Source organism: Neovison vison, chromosome 6, assembly GCF_020171115.1.
Source record: "Neovison vison isolate M4711 chromosome 6, ASM_NN_V1, whole genome shotgun sequence".
NCBI lineage: Eukaryota > Metazoa > Chordata > Mammalia > Carnivora > Mustelidae > Neogale > Neogale vison.
The window spans coordinates 127,022,262-127,046,890 of record NC_058096.1 but is presented as its reverse complement, the minus strand read 5'-3'; the positions used below and the strand labels follow the sequence as shown (position 1 = coordinate 127,046,890).

At 37.2% G+C, this 24,629-nt stretch overlaps 2 protein-coding genes across 5 annotated transcripts in view; both read left to right on the top strand.

Moving 5' to 3' along the window:
- NCK1 (NCK adaptor protein 1) overlaps nucleotides 1-12,524 on the top strand; it is an 81,833-nt gene extending 69,309 nt beyond the window's left edge. For 2 of the 3 annotated variants that reach the window (XM_044252299.1, XM_044252300.1), the window contains 2 exons: nucleotides 8,580-9,292; nucleotides 11,606-12,524. In XM_044252299.1, coding sequence (XP_044108234.1) covers nucleotides 8,580-9,292; nucleotides 11,606-11,800 — 908 coding nt within the window. In that variant the 3' untranslated portion in view covers nucleotides 11,801-12,524. Of the gene's footprint in view, nucleotides 1-2,435; nucleotides 2,578-8,579; nucleotides 9,293-11,605 lie in introns of all 3 variants that reach the window. The other variant, XM_044252301.1, reaches the window with a different exon arrangement.
- Nucleotides 12,525-22,826: 10,302 nt separating this feature from the next.
- IL20RB (interleukin 20 receptor subunit beta) overlaps nucleotides 22,827-24,629 on the top strand; it is a 38,312-nt gene continuing 36,509 nt past the window's right edge. For both annotated transcript variants that reach the window (XM_044252298.1, XM_044252297.1), the window contains exon 1: nucleotides 22,827-23,033. In XM_044252298.1, coding sequence (XP_044108233.1) covers nucleotides 22,994-23,033 — 40 coding nt within the window. In that variant the 5' untranslated portion in view covers nucleotides 22,827-22,993. The remainder of the gene's footprint in view (nucleotides 23,034-24,629) is intronic.

Genomic DNA, 24,629 nt, shown 5'->3' with positions numbered 1-24,629 from the left:
TCCTGTTTTTAAGGTTAATCTATGTTGTAGCATGTGTCAGTACTTCATCCTTTTATGGGTGAATAATATTCCATTATATGGATATATACCACATTTTGCTTATTCATTAATCTGTGGATGAATATTTGGGTTGTTTCTACCTTTTTGTTATTGTGTATAGTGAAGCTATGAACATTTGTGTACAAGTATTTGAATGTATGTTTTTAGTTCTTTTGAGTATATGCATAGGAGTAGAATTAATGGATCCTACAGTAATTACGTTTTTAACATTTGAAGGGACCATTAAATTGTTTTCCACAGTAGTTGTACCATTTTACATTTTGATCAACAGTGTAGGAAGGGTTCCAGTTTCTTCTGAATTCCCATGAATACGTGTTTTTTTTTTTTTCTAATTTTGTTTGTTTTATAGCTATCCTGATAGGTATAAAATGGTATTTCATTGTTTTGATTTGCATTTCAACAAAGATGGTGAACATCTTTTCATGTATTTTGGGGGCATTTGTATACCTTTGTTGGGGAAATGTTTGTTCATGTGCTTTTCCCATTGTTGAAATAGGTTCTTTTTGATTCTGGGTTCTAAGAGTTCTTTATATGTTCTGGATATAGACTGTAGACTGTAATCTTTTTTTTTTTTTTGTAATTACTATTGCTTGTGCTTTTGGGGTCAGATCTAAGATTCATTGCTAGCTCCTAGGTCATAAGGATTTTTCCCTGTTTTCTTCTGATAGTTTTAAAATTTTAACTCTTATATTTAGGTAATTGATCCATTTGAGTTAATTTTTGTCATGCAAAGTAGGAGTCTAGCTTCATTCTTTTGCATACGGATATCCATTTCTCCCAGCACTGTTTGTTGAAGAGCCTGTTCTTTCGTCTTTGTCACCCTTGTTGAAAATCAATTGACCATGGATGTATGAGGTTTTTTTGGGACTCTAAGCTCTATTCTTTTTGTCTATATGCTTGTCCTTTTGTGCTAATACCATACTGTTTTAATTATTTTGTGGTTTAGAAGTGAGTTTTGAGGGTGCCTGGGTGGCTCAGTGGGTTGAGCCGCTGCCTTCGGCTCAGGTCATGATCTCGGAGTCCTGGGATCGAGTCCCGCATCGGGCTCTCTGCTCAGCAGGGAGCCTGCTTCCTCCTCCCTCTCTCTCTGCCTGCCTCTCTGCCTGCTTGTGATCTCTCTCTGTCAGATAAATAAATAAAATCTTAAAAAAAAAAAGTGAGTTTTGAAATTGCAAAGTATGAATCCTCCAGTTTTTTTCATTTTTTCATTTTTGGTGGGTGGAGGGGTGGGCATAGGGAGAGGGAGAGAGAGAGAATCTTAAGCAGGCTCCATGACAAGTATGGAGCCCAACACTAGGCTTGATCTCCCCACCCTAAGATCATGACCTGATCTGAAATCAAGAGTCATCACTTTAACCAACTAAGCCACCCACGTGCCCCATTGTTTTCATTTTTTAGGATTGTTTTGGTTATTTGGTGTCCCTTGCAATTCCATATGAATTTTAGCATCAGCATTTCCATTTCTGCAAAAAAGGAGTATTGGAACTTTTGATAAGGATTTCATGGACTCTGTGGGTCACTTTGGATAGTATTGCCATATAAAAATACTGAGCCCTCAAATCCGTAAACACAGAATGTTTTTTCATTTATTTAGGTCTACTTTAATTTCAGCAATATTTTGTAGTGTTCAGTATACTGGTCTTCTAGCTCCTTGATTAATAAATTTAACCTATATATTTAATAATTAATGCTATTATAAATGGAATTATTTTCTCAATTTCCTCTTCAAATTGTTCACTTGTAGTATATAGAAATGCAACTTTTTTGTGTGTGTTGACTGTATCTTGCAACCTTGCTAAATTCATTTCTTCTAACTTTTGTGTGTGGGGGGGTCTTTTTTAGGATTTTCTCTATATACAATCATGTCATCTGCAAATAAAGATTATTTTACTTCCTCCTTTCTTGTTTGGATCTCTTATTTCTTTTTCTTGCCTAATTGCCCTGGCTAGCACTTCCAGTACATCGTTGAATAAAAGTGGCTGAAAGGGCATCCATGTCTTGTTCCTGATCTTAGTTTTCAGTCTTTCACTATTGAGTGTGATGGTAACTGCAGGTTTTTCTTTTTGTTTTTTTGTTTCATAATTGCCCTTTTTGATATTGAGGAAATTCCCTTATATTTCTAATTGGCTAATATACTTTTTATCATGAAAGGATGTTAGATTTTTATCAAGAGCTTTTCTGTATCAGTTGAAATAGTCATGTGTGTTTTTTTCCTTCCTTATGTTAATGTGGTAAAATGTAATTGATTTTCATATTGTTCAATAGGTGAACTACTCTTCCATTCCTGGGACAAATATCCCTTTATCATGATGTACATTCCTATTACTATGCTGCTGTATTATTTTGTTAGTATAGATGATCCCTATTTTTTACAGATTCCATATTTGTGAATTTACCTACTTGCTAAAGTTTATTTGTAAGTCCAAACTGATCATTGTGGTGCTTTTGTGGACATGTACAAAGTGGCAGAAATTTTGAGGTGCCTGATGCACGTGTTGCCAGCTGATGTTGAACAAGGTGATCCTCTGCCTTTTTGTTTCAGTTCTCATATTATAAATAAATGTCCTTTATGCAGCCTATTTAGTGCCATGGTTTTCTTACTGATATGATTTTTTGGTTTATGATTTTGCGTTTAAAATGCCCCCCAAGTATAGTCCTCAAGTATCATCTCGTGTTCCTAAGTGCAAGAAAGTTGTGATTTGCCTCATGGAAAAAAAATATATGTTAGATAAGCTTCATTTAGGCATGAGTTACAGTGATGTTGGCTGTGAGTACATTGTTAATCAGTATTTTATATTAAATAAAGTATCTTTACAGGGCAGCATGTTAATAAGCAAGGTTATGTATTGCTTGATTGACAAAAATGTTGTGCACAGAGGCTTGCAGATCTAACCTAGTATCTCATGGTAATTTTATTGAATGTAACTACCATAAATAACAAGAATTGACTATTTTGCTGAGGAATTTTTAATTTGTATTCATAATGGATATTGGTCAGTACTTTCTCTATGATATCTTTATCTGGCTTTGATATCATGGTAATGCTGACCTCATAGAATGAGTTATGGACTATTTCTTCCCTACTCTTTTTGTAGAAATATGAAAAGGAAATGTTTGTTAGAATTCATGAGTTAAGGTACTCCGTCCTGGACTTTTCCTTATTGTGAAGTTTTGGGTTACTGATTCATTCTTTTACTTGTTATAGGTCAGTCCACATTTTCTAAATGTGTAAAGATACATTTTTCTGTCTTTTTAGCAATTTGTTCTTTTCATCTAGGTTATCTAATTTATTAGATAATTAGTGTTCATAGTGGTTTTTTTTTTCTTATTGTGTTTCTGTTAGGTGTCTAGTAATACCCCACTTTATTTCTGATTTTAGTAATTTGAGTCTTTAGTCAATTTTGCTATTTTCAAAAACCAACTTTTAGTTTCATTGATTCTTTGTTGTTTTTGGCTAAGATCAAGTGTTGTTTTTGTTTTTTCCTTGCATTTTTCTCTGCTCTAATCTTTATTAATAATAAACTTTCTTCTGCTAGCTTTGGGTTTAGCTTGATATTTCTATAGTTCCCTAAAGAGTAAAGTTGGGTTATTGATTTGAGTGAGATCAATTTCCTTTTTTAAACAAAATTCCTTTTCTGGGGCACCTAGGTGGCTCAGTGGGAAGCTGCTGCCTTTGGCTCAGGTCATGATCTCAGGGTCCTTCCTGGGTTCGAGGCCCCGCAGCAGGCTTCCTGCTCAGCAGGGAGCCTGCTTTCCCTCTCTCTGTCAAAATAATAAAAATCATTTTTAAAAATTGCTTTTTTATCATAGGCTTTTAGGGCCATAAATTTCCTACTGAGCATTGCTTTTGCTGCAGCCTTTAGCTTTTTTGGTTGTGTTTTCATTGTCATGTGTCTCTGAGTATTCATTAACCTTACCTGTAATTTTTTCTTTGACCTACCAGTTGTTTGAGCATATTAATTAATTTACATATATTTATGAATTCTCCAGTTTTCCTTTCTGTTAATTTTTAGTTTCATTCCACTACGGTCAGAGAATATACTTTATGTGATTTCAGTCTCTTTAAATGTATTTAGACTTGTCTTGTGGCCTAACATATGGTTTATCTTGGAGTGTTCCATCTGCACTCGTGAAAACTGTACACTTGGCTGTTGTTGATGAGCATTCTATATGTCTATTACGTCTAATTGGCTTATAGTATTTTTCAAGTCCACTATTTCCTTATTAAGTTTTTGCCTAGTTCCACTCATTATTGAAAAGTATTAAAGTCTCTATATTGTAGAACTGTCATTTTCTCCCTTTAATTCTGTTAAGTTTTGCTTTATTTGTCTTGGGGCTTATATAATATTTGTAGTTGTTATATCTTCTTATTGGATTGACCCTTTTATCAATATATAATGTCCTTCCTTATTTCCTGTAGCAACCTGTGTCTTAAAGACTGCCTCAGCTCTCTTTTGTATACCATTTTCAAGGAATATCTTTTTCCATCCTTTCACTTTCAAATCTGTTTGTATCTCTGGATCTAAAGTGAGTGCTTATAGATATCATAGAGTTGGATCTTGTTTTTAAATCCATTCTGTCAATCTCTGCCCCTTTAGTCCAGTATTTTAATTCACTTAACCTTTTTTAAAAGATTTTTTTTATTTGTCAGAGAAAGTGAGAGAGAGAGTGGCAGGCAGAGGGGAAGTAGGCCCCCTGCTGAGCAGGAGCCCAACTCTGGAACTCAATCCTAGGACCCAGGATCATGACCTGAGCCAAAGGCAGATGCTTATTAACTCACTGAGCCACCCAGGTATCCCTAATTACCAGTAAGGAAGACCTTCTGCTCTTTTGCTATTTGTTTTCTGTATGTCTCGTGCCTTTTCTCCCCTTAGTTCTTCTGTTACTGCCTTCTTTTGTAATTGATTTTTTTCTGATTTACCAATTTCCCTTCTCATTTCTTTTTCTTTTTTTTTTTAGTTTTTCCTTAGTGATTACCCTGGGAATTACAACTAATATCTTAACTTTTTAACAGTCAAATTTGAATTGTTGCAAATTTAGCTGGTATTCAACACTACTCTTTGACTCTTTTTTAAAGATTTTTTTTAAATTATTTTAGAGAAGAGGGGCAGAGGGAGAAGAGAAGTTGGTTTTTTTTTTTTTTTTACGATTTTATTTATTTACTTGAGAGAGAGAGAGTGAGCATGCAAACAGAGAGGGAGAAGGAGAAGCAGACTCCCTGCTGAGCAGGTAGCTGAACAGTCCCAGGATCCTGAGATCATGACCTGAACCAAAGGCAGAGCTTAAACAACTGAGCCACCTACGTGCCCTGAGGAGAGAGATTCTTAAAGCAGACTCCATGTTGACCATGGAGCCCAGCTCAATCTCATGATCCTGAGTTGAAACCAAAAGCTTAACCAGCTGTACCACCCAGGCACCCCTACATTTCCATCTTTATACATTGTGTGCCTGATTTAAAATTATTGTTGTATAAATTTGTATCTTAAATCATACAGGAAAAAAGGATTTACAAGCCAAAAACATAGTATTACTGGCTTTTATATTTATGAATGAAGCTACCTTTACTGTTGTTCTTTATTTCCTCATATGGCTTCAGGTTACTGATTAGTGTCTTCATTTTAGCATGGAAGACCTTCTTTAGCATTTCTTGTAGCACAAATGTAGTGTGATAAATTCCTTCAGTTTTTGTTTAGGAGTGTCTTAATTTTTCTTTCAGTTTTGAAAGACAGTTTTGCTGGGTGTAGAATTCTTGGTTGACAGTTTTTTCTTCTATCAGATTCTACCCCCTTCCTACGGTTTTTGTTGCTTTTTATTATAGGTTATTTGCTTGTTTAGTGAGTTTTCTAAGCTGTTTTTGTAAAGTCTGTATTCTTTGTCATGTGTGGGCTCTGAAGTTGGTGTTCCATCTTTTCCTTCCTAGGGTTTTCATTCTGTCTGCTCCTTGTCTCAGCTGTCCCTTTCCTCAGGCTGTTGCATCAATTAACTTAACTGATTTCAGTAAAAGAATGAGAATGTTCCAGGTCCAGTGAAACCAAGGCAAGCCTTTGTGCCAGTCCTTCACGTGGCTTCCAGATAGGTTGAAACCCAGCGTCACAGTTCTTTGAGAATAAGATTTGTATTGCTCTCTCTGACATTAGGAGTGCCAGTTGCTGTCCTCAAAGCCACTACTGATTTAGGATGTAAGAGATGGTAGACAAGCAATTTAAAATGCCACAGCATCCTTCTACTACAAAGTGGCAGCTTTTTTCTTCACTAATCCTTGCTCTAGTTTTGTAAGGTTTTTGTTTTGTTTTGTTTTGTTTTTTACTAGATTCAAGAGTTCTGCAAAGTTGATTCTGACATTATTTGCAAGCTATTTTAACTAGTTTTTGGGGGGTTTTGCTTTTTGATGGATGGAGCCCTAGAATTCTCTACTCCACCAGAAATCCCTGATGTGGGGATTTTTTGGTATATCATTAGCCACAAGTAAGGAAGTTGGGAGGAAGGGAATGGATTTATGGCCATGGGAGAGGTTATTTTTATTTGGACATGAGTGTTGTATTTGAGATGCTAGTAGTAGATGTCTGTAGATGTCTAGTGACAGTTGGAATCATGGGGCTTGAATTCCAGAAAGAGCTTAGAGCTGTAAAAGACCTCGCTTGGAACCTTCTCTACAGAAGTTATAGAAAATAAAAGTATAAGATATCCTTGAAGTAGAAAGGAAGTCCAGGCATCATATCTTGGGAAACACTTTGAATGGAGGAACCATTCACCTCTTCATTTAGCAGACATTCACTTGTTCCTGTTGTATGGTTGCTGGAGATACAAGATCAGTTTTCTGCCTTCAGGAAACTCACTCGTATTAAGGAAGGCAAGAAAATAAGTACAGTGCAATTTTATAACAAGGTTCAGAGGAGCCCAGACACTGGTACACAAGAATATCTAAACAGGTCAGTAGGTAAGACAGGAGACTCTCAGGGAAGTTAAAGGAAAAAAAATAGAATAATCTATAATCTTGATTGCTGCATAGAATAATCTGTGATCTCGATTGCTGCAAAAGAATGAGGGCTCTAAAAAGTACTAATTTGGAAGTAAAGAGATGACATGGTTTTTATAAGAATGGTTTGGTAGAATGGTAGAGATTAAAGGATTAGATCATAAGGGGTTAGGAGTGAGAGTGAATGGTGAAGAAGTTGAAGGAAGAAAAGGAGGCAGCTTTTTAGAGAATGGTATAGTATAGTTCACAGGAGCAGCAGAATTGAAGTAACCTTATTTTGGAATAGAAGTGATCAGAGTATGTTTTTAGACAGTAGAAGAGACTGAGTAGGAGGGAAACAAGGAAGGCCAAGAGTCCCAAAAGAGGCAGGAAAGATGATATTTAAAAACCCAGGAGGGGGGGCGCCAGGGTGGCTCAGTGGGTTAAACCTCTGCCTTCGGCTCAGGTCGTGATCTCAGGGTCCTGGGATCAAGCCCTGCATTGGGCTCTCCACTCATTGGGGAGCCTGCTCCCTCCTCTCTCTCTGCCTGCCTCTCTGCCTACTTATGATCTCTCTCTCTCTCTCTGTGTCAAGTAAATAAATAAGTGATCTTTTAAAAAAGTTAAAAACCCAGGAAGATCAGAGATTGGAAACTTTCATGAAGAAAAAGAATGAGGGCAGTAAGTTTTGAGATTGTGGGAAGTTTGAGAAGTTTTATCTAGGAATGCCTCTGTTTTCTCAGTAGAAGCAGAATATAAAATCATGTGCTAAGAAATGATCAGTAGTAAAAACACATGACAAAAGTTGACATAGCGTACATTTATGATGTAGTACCATGTGATGCTTTTCTCATTTCTTTTAACAAATATATATAGTAAGTATCTCCAGTGTACTAAGCACTGGCTGAGATCTTTGTGTTTATAGCTGTGAAAAAAGTAAACAAGTCACTGCTCTTTTGGAGCTTGCACGTGAACAGACAAACAAGGAAATAATGTATTATTTTAAAATGAACATAATGAGATAAATAGAGCAACATGGGTCTGGGAACTAAGAAAGCAAATGGAAGGATTATCCAGACATAATTACAATCTTACATTGCATATCAAGTTGTAAATTATTATTTTATTTTTATACAGCTAATTGCAGAATTCGGTTTATAAAGTAAGACAAGAATATGTACTTAGATTGTAGATACGAGAGAAATAATCTGTATTTACATTTGGAAGAAATTTTGTTAAATTTAGGAAAACTGTCATTATGTTATGCAATTATTTCAACACCTTTGAGAGAAAAGGTGAGAAGGTAAACTCACATAATAAGTGCATTTACATGTTTGGTTATGAAAAGAATTTGTGAAGGAAGTCAAAAGGTACAAACTTCCAATTATAAATAAACAAGTCATGAAGATGTAAAATAAAGGAAGAAAAGAAGAAATTTGTTATCTATAAATTTAAAGGCTGAAGAACTACAGAGGTGAAGATCCTTTTTTAATAATGAATAAATTGGTTTTTTGGTTATCATTATCTTATATTCTCTTCTTATTACTCTTTTTTATGTGAACAGGCATTGGAAAAGTGAAAAGAAAACATAGTGTGCCAGATTCTGCATCTCCTGCTGATGATAGCTTTGTTGACCCAGGGGAACGTCTCTATGACCTCAATATGCCTGCTTATGTGAAATTTAACTACATGGCAGAGAGAGAGGATGAATTATCATTGATAAAAGGGACAAAGGTGATCGTCATGGAGAAATGCAGTGATGGGTGGTGGCGGGGTAGCTACAATGGACAAGTTGGATGGTTCCCTTCAAACTATGTAACTGAGGAAGGTGACAGTCCTTTGGGTGACCATGTGGGTTCTCTCTCAGAGAAATTAGCAGCAGTTGTCAATAACCTAAATACTGGGCAAGTGTTGCATGTGGTACAGGCTCTTTACCCCTTCAGTTCGTCCAATGATGAAGAACTTAATTTTGAGAAAGGAGATGTAATGGATGTTATTGAAAAGCCTGAAAATGACCCCGAATGGTGGAAATGCAGGAAGATCAATGGAATGGTTGGTCTGGTGCCAAAAAACTATGTTACCATTATGCAGAATAATCCATTAACCTCAGGTTTGGAACCATCACCTCCGCAGTGTGATTACATTAGGCCTTCACTTATTGGAAAGTTTGCTGGCAATCCATGGTACTATGGGAAAGTCACCAGGCATCAAGCAGAAATGGCATTAAATGAAAGAGGGCATGAAGGTGATTTCCTCATTCGTGATAGTGAATCTTCGGTAAGTTGGTTTTCAAATAAATGGAAATAGAGCTCTAAGTATTAAAAAAAAAAAAAAAAAAAAAAAAGGAAGATTGGAAAGGTTAAGTTTCTTCCCTAAAATTAACCAGGTGGTAAGTTGGGACATAAACTTAGGTCTTCTGAACCTAGTCAGTGTTCTTTCCAGTCATACTTACTTTAAATAAAATACAGCCATAGCAGTGATAACTACATTGGATTATTTGGTCTTGATTCTGTTGGTCTTGTGTTTCTGAAATATCTTCTGTCACATTAAACTGAAAAATGAAGAAAACTGAACCATGGCCTCTTCATTCAGAATAAAACAACACAGTGAACTAAACTGGGAAAATACTTTTTTTTTTTTCTTTTTTTGAGAGAGAGAATGGAGAATGACCATGAATAGGAGGAAGGGCAGAGAGAGAGAGAGAGAGAGGGAGAGAGAGAAAAATCTCAAGCAGGCTTCACACCCAATGCAGAGCCGATACGGGGGGGTTATCTCACGACCCTGAGATCATGACCTGAGATGAAATCACAAGTCAGACGCTTTAGTGATTGAGCCACCCAGGCACACCTGGGAAAGCATTTCTTAAATTGCATATTGGATGTGCTATCATCCTTAATAAAGGAAATCCCTAAATGTAAAAAAAAAACAAAACAAAAAACTAAGATTTAACTTTATAAATTGGTTGTTTGGAATTTGGAAACCCTTTAATTATTTACCTCAAAAACCTATTTTAACTCACTGTATTTGAAATGCATTTGCAATAAAAAATACCTTTTCCAAAACTAGTAAAACAGTAAAAGTATAAATTCATAAAAATGGAATAATAGTTATGTGGGCTCTTTTGGTTACTGTTTAGGATATTAGAATTTGATGATACTCATTTCCCTTTAAAATGGTCTTTATTTTTCCTTTTAAAAGGATACCACTGGTTTTCCACTTTTCAGATCATTAGTATTGGTTTTGTTTCTGTGTATGTAGTTGTACAAAAGTGAATTTGTGATTGTGCAAAAGGTTGAAAGAAGAAAACCTATCTGTTGTGTGTGTGTGTGTGTGTGCGTGCGCACACATGCATATGGTGTTTGTGTTTATAAGAAGGGAGGAAGAAAAGAGAGAAGGAGAAATCGAGGTTAATTGAACTGCTTGATATGAAGTTCAGGAAACGGGGCCTGTACATAACCCCTAAGGAAGAGCAGGATCAATGATAGGGAAGAGTGGTGGGATTTGTTTTCTGTTTGATAACTGTCTTGGCCCTGCTTTCCAGGACAAGTAGTGGGCAAGTAGGGTTAGAAAGTGAGTGACCCTAGCGCAGGTGGTAAGAATAACCCTAGATATAGGATGTTTCCAAGAAGCTCACTGTTTGAAACTTTGTCAGTAACTATATAAAAGGAGACTTTTAGTCTGTTTAGAAAACTGTTAGGTTAAAATAAAACAAAACAAAAAAACCTAAGAAAGTAAGCTTGATTACAGAACACTGTATTTTCTTGTGGTGGATAATTGAGCATATAGATATTAGCCAAAATACACCATTACTTTTAGCAGTAGAATTTTTAAAGTAAAGGTCTCAAACAGGTGTATTTTGTTTGAATTGAGTAATGTTTTTTAAACATTCAAATTTGTTACCAGTATTTAGATACTGGGGGAAATTTATTATAAAAAATCAGATGACAGACTTCCTTTTAAAATTGGAAGACCTGCCAGCATTGCCCATATTCCTTCAAGGCAAAAATCACAGCTAAGTGGCTACCTCTTTTAGATTGGCCATGCACTGTTCCTTCTGTGTAGCCAGCCTGTCACTTGTTTATGTGTCTTTTTACCCTTGCAAGCATTTGAGTTTATGACCTCTCATTAGTGTCTATCATCTTGGAGAATTCAGAACATTATCTCAACTAGTCTTTAAGATAGCTACTGTTAGCTCACATTAGCTCATGTTTTCTCGTGTGTTTCTGCAGTTGTCTGGCAGGAGAGAAGATAGGTGTGCTTCAGATGTTAAACTTTAAACTAAGGGATTTGCTGTGAGTGTTAGAGCATACTATTTAAGAGACTTTGGAGTCTGACTGCTTGAGTTTGAATTCTGGCTCTCTTGGAAACTAGATGGATGATTTTGAGCAACTTAGCTTTTCTTGGCCTCGATTTTCTCACCGCTAAAAAGGGGTTGGTTGGAGATGTAAAGGAGATAATCTGTGTAAATAATTTAGCACAGTACCTAGTACTTAGCTAAAATTTAAGCACTTATTATTAGTAGTCTAATATAAAAATGCTAACAGATGTCTTTCAAAATGTTTAGCCTACATGTTTTTTTTTCTCTTTTAGCCAAATGATTTCTCCGTATCGCTAAAAGCACAAGGGAAGAACAAGCATTTCAAAGTCCAGCTAAAAGAGACTGTCTACTGCATTGGGCAGCGTAAATTCAGCACCATGGAAGAACTTGTAGAACATTACAAAAAGGCACCAATTTTTACAAGTGAACAAGGAGAAAAACTGTATCTTATTAAGCATTTGTCATGATAATGCTGATCAGAAGTGACTGCTACACAGCTGTAATTCGTCATGTAATTGAAGACTGAGAAAATGTCAGTCCAATCATGTTTGATTGGAAATCACTTTCTGACCCTACATGAGAATTGACTATAGTACATAAGTATTTTTATTATAACTCAGCCCGTACACATATACTACATATGCAAAACATCTGCACAAAGCAATTCCTTATCCTGGGTCTTCTGTTTTATTGTTTTCTTGGCTCTTTTTCTCTTTGCTTCTAATATTAAGGTTTTATATTTTGAAGAAATGATGCAGATCAAAAGTCTTTACATGGAAGAATTTATTGTTTTATTTTCTTTATTTCCTTGTAAGGGTACCATATTAGTCACTTCTGCAATGGTTTCTCTTCATATAAAATTATTATATCAGTATATGGCATATGCTAAAATAAATTTCTTGGACAGTGTTCTTTTCTGTGACTAAATAGCAATAATAAATGGAAAATTAGAAAATTTTTCAGGTATTTGTTGCAAGCCATTGTAAATATCAAGTATGTTATATCTGCCATTTTAAAAAATTTATTCATGGTCTTCATTGTAAAGCAAAACAAATGGGACATACATTTGAAAATGTATCTTGTACACTTCTAATTTACACCTGTTGGAAACAAAAATCTCTAAATTTCTAGGATTTTTGTGGGGGTGCTTCTTATCTGGTTGTTCAAGAAAATAAAGCAGTCTCTGAGATATTTAGCTTTTCAGACTATAAGTGGGTGCTCTAGTGCTATGTATCATTTTCTTCCCTTAGTGCTATTTTACCAAAGCTCTTGTATTGGGGTATGTTCTATCGGTGTCAGTGTGGAAAAAGCTGTGGTCAAATGTTGGGGAAATAGGAGGTAATGAGATACTTGGTTTCCCTCCCTCTAAACATAAGTAATTATCAGGCAATAGTATTTCTACTATTTTCATTTCCTCCTGTCAGCTTTGAGTTTTGTTGACTGAGACAAAAGTAACCTTCAATATTTTAATTAAAATACTTAATACAACCATAGAACTTAGTAGGAAATAATATGGTATTTTTAAAATTTCCCCAATGCTAAGGAAATGAATGTTTCTGTTCTTTAATATACTCTAGATAAGTATTTAAAACATGAAAATTATTGATGTAAAAATTGAAGTCTAATTCCTGAAGTTTTGGGGTTTTTTTTTAATTATTAATTTTTTTTTTTATTCTTCAAATCTTAAAATCATTTAAAGTCTTTACATTACCACTGGGTGGCAGCCCTGGCTTCTCCCACTAAGCAACAGGGTCAGCAAATATAATTAAGGCACTGAAGTATAATTTTTCATTTTCATTATATCCTCATCTTTGTCCATCTTGCTTTGTTTATTGAATGATTATTAGTAGATAAGTTGTGTGCCTCCCTTTTTTGCTATAAGATCACTTGACTATAAGTTGAAGAAAATTTCAGTGTTAAAATATGATTAGGTAGTAAACATCTTTTTATTTAAACATTTGATGATGCCTTTTCTCCATTTTTTGTTTTTTTCCCCCAGTATTACTTTTTTAAAAAATTAATCTTTGTATCACAGGCATGAACTATATAGTAAACCCCACTGAGGATTAAGGATTTTGAGAAAGCAGCTAGGAATGCAGTAGCATTGGAAGTAGACTACACATTTCTGTGCCATAATTAGATTTATAATAACTAGAGAGTTTCCAGATAGCCCACTTAACCATTTTAACAAGCACTGCATTTACTTATCTTCTACAAGGCAGAGGAGTTGGGCCATCTGATTGTTCAACAAAATAAAGCTTGAATAGCATGCAGGAGTTGAGGCAGGCAAACCAGGCTGTAGAACTCTTCCATTTGTTAAATCAGAGAAGAGAAAATGTATTACACACAGATATAAAAGGTATCATCACTCATCTTTTCTTTTTCTGTTGCCACATTTTTCTTCTTTCAGGTGTCTTGTAGTTTCTCATGTCCTTTAGTCCCTCTCTTATCCATGCACAGCTGGGCTGCAAAGTGCCAGGTGGTTGATGAGCCAGTAATACCTATTGTGTGCTCTTCTTATACTGGGATGAAAATCTCACTGGCAACTATGGAATTTTGTACTTAAACATCTTACCAAATTTTTAAAAGTCTTAAACCAACCCTTACCTCAGTAACTTTTTTATAAATGTAAACTTGAAGCAATTTTCTTGAGAGCTAGAACAACCTTAGAAAGCATCTATGTAGCTAGTGAGTAGCAGGACATGTATTAGAAACCAGGTCTTATTCCCAGCCTGGTACACACTGCCATCTCTGCGCTTGTTTTAGACTTCAGAGTTCTGGGGATAGCCTGGGTGGCTCAGCTGAGTGTCCAGCTCTTGATTTCAGCTCAGATCATGTGCTCAGGGTCATGCGCTTGAACCCTGCATTGGGCTATGCACTCAGCGGGGATTCTGCTTGGGATTCTCTCCCTCTTGCACTCTCATTTTCTCTCTTTCTGTCACTGTCTAAAATACGTCTTCACATTGAAACAAACAGACTTAAGAGTTCTGGGAAGAGTGGATTTACAGAAATTTTCTTCCATATGTGAGAAGACACTTAACCATCAATTTAAACACCGATAACACACAGAACCCTGCCCAACCCACTTGTGTAAATAACTTCTCCAAAATCTTGGAAGAAGTTATTTGAGAACTGAAGTTTAGTAATGAAAGGCTGTTGTTGCAGTATCTTATCAATTGGTCACAGGTCCTTAGGATTCATTTGAATATGTATGAACACATACACTGTATCTTACATTTACATCACAGTAACAGATACCTAGCACAATTAAAGACCATGTCACATATATATCACTAAAAACAGGAAAGCTAACTAATCCATTGCTATTGCTGGCAGATGAGCAACTTGGGTTGGTAGAAAAAGGCCATCCTTATAGGTGCATGGCACATAAATTATCTCCAACTTCAAAGCTCTCATTTTGTCTTCTAATCCAGAGATTACAAAGGCAGAGGGGAACTACTGTCAGTGTAGATACTTCTGTGAGAATTAGGAAAAGGCACCTCTTAACCTCCATACTCTGCCCCTCTCCCACGTCTTGGCCAGGTGCCCTATTCAGGGTATAACCAAATAGAACTACAGTAAAGCCCACATAGTACAAAAGTAATTGTTCATATTTAAAAATTGGGGAATTTCACAAAATATTTAGAGTTTTGATTTCCCCTAAATAATAAGCTGACAGTACTGGAGTTAAATTCCCACAAGGTGACTATTGGATGGAACCTAATATAAATGGTTCCCTTATGTTACTAATATACATGGTTAAAAAGAAAAAAAAAAAAAAGAATTGTAAAAGTATTTTTTCCAACCCTTATCTCCCTAGTTCACATCTCCAAATGCAGTTGTAGTTAATTCCTATCTTATAATGTGGAGGTTTTGGTTTAGAATCTGGAAACTTATTTTTCAGAAACAGCTCAGATGCAATGTCCAAATCAACAAATTAGGAATGTAGCATTACAGCATGATTTAACCTTTCCACTTTAATATTTTGCTCCAAGAAAAGGGGGCCCTTTGTATTCTTGTGTATATAGATACATATACAGAGATAGATCTTTTTTAACTGTTTCCAAGTGGCTTCACAGTTATAATCACTTTTTCCTTAAAGGATATTGATAAAAGAGAGATGACAACTTCATTTTATGTTCCGAACAGCATCCAGTGAACTTTCTAAAAAATGGCAACATTACTGCTGGGGAAAACCATTATTTGATTCTACTGTGAAGCAAGGTAGGAAGCTTCTCCCCTCTGATAAGCTGGTTCTGTTGGTTTAGCAAGTTTATATGACTCAGCTCTGTCATCTAAACACGTGTTGACCAGCATACTGTTCATACTCCACACCCTAATTTCTTGCTGTTACATGATCTAAACAAAGTGACCAAGGAACTGAAATGTATTTTTCTAGTTACCATGGAGATGTTTATTGATCAGAAGGTACACAGTTTGCCGAGACGTTTTTAATGAGTAGAACCTAAATTGAGTGTTGTGAGGTTTTAAAGAATAGGAGTTTCAATCAGCCATGTTCATAGAGGTAAATTTTTTAAACCAAAATGTCTTTTTAAGATTATGTTTGTTGGCCAGAGCACGTTTAATTATAAAATATTTCAGAATTGGCCTGTTGCTCATAGTGGCTTAGCACAAACATTTATCTACTGGTCTGGCTGGTTTTTAAATGTTTTGCTCAAATTACTTTTTAAGCTGTTTTTAAGGCTAGGTTAAAGCGAGGCTCAGTATTTTGGAATAATGTAAATTTCATTTGTAGTTATAACTGCAGAAGACAAAGAATAGTCAACGTCCTTTTTTCCATGTTTTGTGGTACCTTTCAGAAAAGTAATGACTTTTAAACAGGAAAACAAACATAAATAGACATCTAAGGTAAAATCCCTCGTTGCTTTAAATAAATTTCTGGGCTGATTCTAAGAAAATTTCTATCTGAGACTATGTAGAAAAGTTGCAGATGGCCTTTGGGTAATTACGGAGACAGCTGGGTTCCAAAATGAGACTGAACTGTTGTCTGTTTTAGAATGATTATTGAATTGATTTTCTTGGGCTCTTACTGAAAGAAATATGTAATCCCTGAATAAGCATGTTGTTTCTAGGAGCATGTAATGCCAAATTTTACTTGTTTTGATATGTTTTCTAAAGGGGGATGGTACAGAAAAGAAACACAGATTTCCTCAGGGCAAATGCTAATCACTTGGTGCCAAGATGAAAAGAATAGTATTTGAACTGTTATATCTATATGTATGATTGTGTGTCAGTGTTTAGCTTTTGGAGATAATTTATCCATCATCCAGCCATGAGGTCAACTCACCTCAACTCACTTCACGGTGTCAGAGTTTTGAGCTAGCAATATGATACTGAGGAAAATAGATATAGCTGTCATAAAATTTATATTGCTAGTGATGAGACGCCTAACGGTGAAGTGCTCTAAAGAAAGAGCAGGAGGTTGAGGAGGTTGAGTGAGAAGTGGGGTGTTAATTAATATAGGGTGATCAAAGGATGCCTCTAATTTAAAAAAATTGACCTTTGAGCTTGTGTACTCCACTTAATAGAATCAGTGATGACTGACCAGGATTAAACTAGTGGTTGAGTGAAAATACAGCAGCCATAGCCATTTAAAAATTATACTACAATTTTCACTATTACAGAGCACTGTTTCTGGTTTCCAGGGTTTTTTTTTTTTAATTGAATAAAATGGTATTTAAGTATAGAACTTTTAACTCAAAGGACTTTTCTGAATAAAGCTTGATTCTCCATCTTAAGAGGAGTTGTTGGGGGGTGTCACATTGAAAAAAAAATCAGGAAGAACTGTTTGACAGACATCAGATCACACCTAAAGGAAAAAATTGAGGTTAAGGAGAATTAAATTCCTGGTGCTCTGCATTGGTGGCCAGACAATAAACTAGGAAGGAAATTGAAAAGTATAAAATATATTGAAAGGAGGTGAAAAAGGGCTATGAGAACCCTGAAAACTAGAGCTTGAAAGTTATATAGTTATATCTGGAGCAGACTTCATAGAAGCAGGAGTTAGAAGAGTAAGACAAGGGGAATACCCTGTGTTTTTTCCAAAAAGAAAGGAGGGAAAAAGGGAGGGAGGAAAGAAAAATTGAGACTGGATTATAAGTATCAGTTGTGCTAAAATCCCAGGACATAGATATTTAGGAATCTGGGTAAAGGGAATTCTGTGCTAAGTAGGGCAAGAATGGTTATTGGAATGGAGTAATTGACCACGTAGTCCATGCCAAGGTACCAGGACTTATCCTGTGCTTACACAACCCTAAGAGTGGTGGCCTCAAATTTTGTGCCCTACTGCCCCACCCACCCTTGGTTCAATTCTAGTCCCAGCACTACAGAACTCAGAGAGCTTAGGAATCTCTTCTTCGATCATCAATTTCCTTATCCCTCCCCACGGTCTCTTTACCTTTCCCTACAAACCTTTTCTCTCCTTGCTTTTTCTTCCGTAATTAAATATCAAATACTTAAGTGGCAAATAATATAATAGGAAAAAATACTCCTATTTCTAGACTGTACTTGCTTATAGTAGGAAATAGGTCCATACTTCAGCAATTCGTCTTCAGACATAAATGATCCTTCAACTCCGGAGAGCAGTAGAAATTAACCTGAAAAGTGCAGGAAACATGTTAGAGAAGAGTTTGGTTTGGACATGTTGCCTTAAAGAGACCCCAACGAGCTAACAAGAGGTATAGAAGTACTTCAAATTCAGAAGAAGGCATAGATCAGAGGGGGGAAGTCAAGGCAAAGGTAGGAGCTGGAGGGTGAGGCACAGCTGTCCAGAAGTTCTCTCTCAATGGCAGGCCCAAGTAGGGGTGATGGACTGAGTTTCTTGAGTCATGAACAAGTCCTGACAGGGACTGTTGTTCAAAAGCTGTGGCAGGCAGGTGGCATTATCCCTCAGTGTCCCTTGAGGTGTGCTGTGACAGAGACTGTCCTTGCGGTGGCTTATGAAAGCTCAGTAATACTGCCTTGTCAATATGGCAGCTGGGCATCTTGCCAGGAACCCATGCCCAAGTAGAGCTAACTACCTTAACCCAAGTTCTGTTGAACAACTCTCCTGCTTCCCCCACAGCATAAGTAAATGAGTTGTTCCGTCATTCTCTGTTTACATACCTTATCCTTTCCATCCTCAGTGTATATTCCCTTCAACTTTTCAGTCCTTGAGCTTGGCTCATGCTACTGGCCCAGTTGGAATGCTCAACTGAATGTGTCTCTCCTACCCAGATCTAATTGGTAGATCCTTAGGATTCCATATTGAGATTTGTCTATTTCCTAAAACCTTTGCTAATCTCCAGGATCACTCACCCCACTGTGCTCCTCAGACACATTGTGGTACAGTTAGGTGAGTGAAAAAGACTTGGAGTTAGGCAAACCTCGGTTGAAATTCCTGTCTCCATCCCGGACTAGCTCTGTGATGTATGGTAAATAAATTTCTCTGATCCCTATGTCCTCATCTGAAAAGTTGGAAATCAGTTCTTACCTTATAAGTCTGATATATAATACATGGAAATCTTTATAATTATGGAAAGCCTTTAGGGACAGTTTTTGGCATGTAGTAGATACCCAGTATGCATTGACTTTGACTGTTAGCTTTTTTTTTTTTTTAACATTTTTTTATTTTTTGAGAGAGAGACAGTGAGAGAGAGGGTGAACCAGGGGAAGGTCAGTGGGAGAAGCAGACTCCCCGTGGAGCAGGGAGCCCGATGTGGGACTCGATCCCAGGACTCCAGGATCATGACCTGAGCTGAAGGCAGTTGTTTAACCAACTGAGCCACCCAGGTGCCCTGACTGTTAGCTTTTAACACATGGAAACTGTGGGCAGAAATGGATTTAGGATAGAGGAATTTGGAAGCCAGGACTGGGAAAACAAGTGTCAAAGGTAGTATGTATGAAGCACTCCCAAGTTGGCATGTGTCCAGACCCAAGGGCAGAGTGGGGCAGGATCAGAAGCAAGGAGAGCAGTGAGAGACTAGGTACAAGCAGCTGGTGACAGTGGCACAGAGGTGGCCACTGACTCAGTACTGGGATCATGGAAAACATGCACCAAGTGTTCTTGAACATGATGTAGTAAAAAATACACAATTAATATTAACACTTATTTTGCCAGATACCACTGTAAGTATACCATCCCATTTAGTCCTCACAACAGCCCTATGAATTAGGATGGTCTCCCAATTTACAAGGTAAAGACAATAAAACAGACTATTTAAATGACTTGCCTAAAAAATTCAGCTAGTAAGTGGCAGAGCCCAGACAATTGTTTCCAGATCCACCTTTAAACTACCCTCTAATAGAGATCTTCAACTGGAAGCCTATCTTTGCTGGTCCAGGGGCCGGACCATAAGATGGGGAGCCTGCAAAGGACCAGCCAAAGTGAATAATCCCCAATGTATTTATTGGTTTGTTTGTTTTTTAAAAGATTTTGTTTTTAAGTGATCTCTACACCTCACAAAACTCAAACCTATAACCCTGAGATCAAGAGTTGCATGCTCCACTGACTGAGCAAGCCAGGGGCTTCTGTATTTATTGTTAACATTATGAATATAGCAAATGGTTAATACAGCATTTGTGAAAACTATTGTATTTCTGGAACTGGGCTAATTGTGCTTTGTCAGTATTCTTTAATCCCACAACTATTATGTAAGGCATTACCTATTTTGTAAATGGAAAGGAGTTGCTTAAAAAAATGGAGTTGCTTTCTTCCCATTCATATCAAAGGAGTACTACTTTTCCTATCCACTCCTCAACCTACAACTATCGATCTGATGAGCCAAGCTCTCCACTGAAACCCCTGTTACTGAAATTTAACAGATGGGCTTCCAGGTGCTAAATTCAGATGGCCTTCCAGGTGCTAATTTGTGATCAACTTAGTGACTCTTCTGCACTCCTTGATGATTTCCCCCATCCTTCATCATTTCCAGGACCACAGTTTACCCAGGACTACCTCTCTGGCCTATTTTTCTCCCTGTATCTCCATTTCTTCTTTCTTGTGCTGGTCCTTATAGGTAGGTCTTCTCCAGGAGCATGTCCACATGTCTCCTTTATTTACACAATCTCCTTGCATGCTCTCACCCACTTCCTGATCTCTGCTACCACTGGAATGCTGAGGGTAGGGGAAATGGTGCCATGGCCTTGACACCCACAGATTTGGGACAAAGATCAAAGGACATAGAGACTGCTGCTGCCCATAAAAGCATGTCAAATTGAAGTGTATGAAGGTGAACACATGGAACCTTCTGTACCACCCCCAACCCTGCCTAGTCAGATCTCACCTCTTCCTCCTCCTTTCCATTATTTTGATTGAGGACCTGCCATCCACCCAGTTACTCATGCCTAGACCTGAAAGTCTTGTTTTCTTCCTCCACCCTGCTAATCCATTCTGTATGTTAGAGCTATCAATTCTGCCTCTTTCATCTTTTGAATTTAGTCACTTATCTCTACAGACCTGGGAAAGTCTAGTGGAAGCCAACACTGTCTCTCGCCTCACTGACTGACATAGTTTATTCATTGCCCTCCTGCCTCCAGTTTTGTCCCTTCCACTGTTTTCTCCACTCCAGTCATAAACTTTTTAAAGCTCCAATGCAGGGAATAACATGATGAGATTTGAGCTTTTAACCCTCATTGCTCTCAGGATAAACTCTAACCTCCTCAACAAAGCATTCAGAGATGTCTGGAATCCTGGATCTATGAGCCTCGTTCCTTGCCACCCAGTCTTGCTCTCCTATATTCCCTTGTGGATATTTCTCTCACTTTATCTTCAATATTGATTTATGACTATTTCCATATCTGTCTTCTCCACTAGTTGAAAAGTTCTTGGATTAGGGCAGGGACTATTGAATTCCCAGATTCTAGGGTACAGTAGGCCCTTGGTGAATATTTGTTGAATGAATAAAAAAATAGGTGATTAACTTTCCCAAAGGTTATGATGCAAATAAGTTCTGAAAGTGGAACCAAAATCTGTGGCACTCTAAAACCCATATTGGCCCACTAATGCATCCCACTAATGCTTACATCAAACAGTAACAAAAAGACATACAGCACCCAAAAGAATTGAAAACAGGGTCTTGAAGAGATGTTTGTATACTCATGTTCATAGCAGCATTATGCACAATAGCTAAGAAATGGAAGCAACTCAAATGTCCATTGATGGATGAATGAAGGATAAGCAAAATGTGTTATGTACATACAATGGAATATTATTTAGCTTTAGAAAGGAAGGAAAATCTATAATATACTACAATATGGGTGAATCCTGAGGATATTATGAGTGAAATAAGTCATAGACAAGTAATTGCATGATTCCATTTATATGAGATAGTGTAGTCAGAATCATAAAGGCAGAGAGTACAATGGTTGTCAGGGGCTAAGGGGAGGGAGAAATGGGGAGTTACTGTTTAACTGGTATAGAGTTTCAGTTTTATAAGATGAAAAGATTTAGAGGGATGGATGGTGGTGATGGTTGCATAACAATTTGAATATATTAATACCACTGAACTGTACACTTAAAAATGGTTAAGAAGGAACTCAGAAAGAAAAATAGCATATGATTTCACTCCTGGGTGGAATTTAAGAAACAAAACAGATGAACATAGGGGAAGGGAAGGAAATATATAATACAATGACAACAGAGAGGAAGGCAAACCATAAGAGACTCTTAATTCCAGAAAACAAACTGAGGGTTGCTGGAGGGGGGATGGGCGGGGGCATGGGGTAACTGGGTGATGGGGATTAAGGAAGGCACTTGAAGTAATGAGCACTTGGTATTATATTCAACTAACGAATCGCTAAATTCTACCCTGAAACTAATACAGTATATGTTAATTAAATTGAATTTAAATAAAATAATTTTTAAATTGTTAAGAAGGTCAACTTTATGTTATGTATATTTACAAAACAAAAATAAAAACAAAAAGCTTCAAAAAAAAGTCCCCAAACAAAGATGTCCTGCAAGGAGTCTTGGTCCCATTTTTCTCCTCCATCTTGCTGATTCCCACTCTCTCTGCTCCAAGGTAACCAATCTTGTTAGTTTCTGTTATCTCCTTCCAGGTTTTCTTTTTGCAAATATAAGCAAATATAAAGCTATATTCTTCACCTTCTGACTTCTTAAAAGATATTAAAAAACATTTTTTTTAACAACTTTACCTTTTCTGGAGTATGTAGCAAAAGGAGCTAGTAAGTACCCAGCTTGAATGAACTGACAAGATGGAGACTTGGAAGACAATAGCTATTTGAGGAGAGGGTAAAGTAATCTTGCTTGCTCACCACGAGTGAGGCCTTTAGGGACAGCCAGGGTCCTCCAGGACAGAGCCTTAGGTATCTCTCCTAGGCAGATTCTCAAGCTCCTCAGAGTTACCTTTTCTCGGGAACTCTTCTAGGCCACTCCCTCTGATGCAATATCTGGGTTTGGACAGAAAGGAGGGAACTGCACAGCCCGCCCCTTCTGAGCTGACTGGGCTGACTCTTCTTTCTAGAACAATTCAGTCTTCCGGCAATTCAAACCTCAGCTCCAACACCTGCATTCTGAAGCAAGGATGGCTGAGATGGACAGAATGCTTCATTCTGGAAGGAAACAATATTCCAGGTCTAGCTGAATCTGCCAAACACAGACCCTCTCTGTGGTTTTAGAAGAAGTCTTGACAAATCTTATCATGTGGTTTTTCTACGCCTTGATTCCTTGTTTACTTGTAGGTAAGTATGAATTAGAATATAGCCAGTAGCTTGGGATTCAAATATAGGTTAAGAAGATGAAAAATACTTTAGCAGAGTTTGGAGTTGCAATATAGGTATAGAACATATTGTGTCTGTTTTTAAAAAGGTTTCTCAAATCTTAAACCTTCATCCCCATTAACAAAGCAAAAGCCTGCATTCTGTTTGGAAATCTCTTTCCTAATGATCACAGAACAATTTGGAAAGATAAAGTATCAAAGCAGATAGATTAGCAGAGCTCCATGCATTTTATTATTTATCTCATCTGGGACACCTGGGTTGCTCTGTTGATTAAGCGCCTGCCTTCGGCTCTGGTCATGATCCCAGGGTACAGGGATCAAGTTCTGCATCAGACTCCTTGCTCAGTGGGGAGCCTGCTTCTCCTGCTTCTCCCTCTGCCTGCTGCTCCCCTACTCGTGCTCTCTTTCTGTCTCTCTGACAAATAAATAAAACCTTCAAAAAAAATTGTCTCATCTGGTTTTAAAAGGCAAAACATGGTTATCTGGGTCTTTCTGTGTGTGCCTTGGGATGTTAACTGTAAAGACAGGGTAAAGTAAAATAAAGATTCTAACAATATATACATGAATAAAAAGGCTTAATTTGCAACCTTAATATTGGGTATAAGACCTATAAAAATTGAATTTCTCCTGGTCACTGCAGAAAAAGTAGCAGTTGGGTACTCCATAGCATTTTAAAATAATTGGTTTGGGGCATTTTCTCTACCAGTAAGATTACATAATTTTCTCTGCTCCACTCCTGGCTGCTTGTACCTACATGCTTTATTGTTCCAAAATTGAAGCTCCTTAGTCTTTGCTGTTTCTTCATGCCAAAACACATTTAAGGGAAATTTAAAATTTTAATGCTCTGAGGTACTGGGCACTTTGCAGTGTTGGTGGGAGCCCTGAGTTCTTTCTGTCTTTTCTTTCTCCTTCCTTCCTTCCTTTCCTCTCTCCCTCCCTCCCTTTCTTTCCTTCTCTCCCCTCTTCCTTCCTTCCTTCCTCTGAGAACTAATTGTTTTAGTTTAAATCAGGCAACAAATTATTCTAAAGCGATTTGCAGATGTTTAGAATTGGCTTTTTAACATCAAATTTACAGTGTCTCTTCCTAGCTCAAAAACCTTCACAACTCCCAATTGCTCAGTGCATGAATGCTCAGGGCATTCAGATCCACTGTTTGTTTCATGATCCTGCATATTCAGGCCTCAACTCTATTCCCCATTTTTCTTTGACAACAGTATGAACCACAGGTAGTTGCTGTCTTCACCTATAATACCCTCATTTCCTCCTCCCAGCTTTTATGATCGTTATTTCCTACCAGAAGCACTCTGGTCCTTTCCTCAACTCAAGCCCGTACTCCCCTTGTCATTCCTTCTACCTTTAGACTCTTCCCAGACTTCTCTCTTCTTTGACTCTTGACCGCACATACTCTGCTTCAGTGGGTTACTTCTGTTTCCTGTGCTGGCCTGAGGAAAGGGCCTGGACATCTTTTCTGGTGTCCTCACAGCTCCTAGCATAGGCTAATCATGTTTGTTATTTGGTTAGTTAGCAGACTGATTAGTTGGTGAAACAAGTTGCCAGA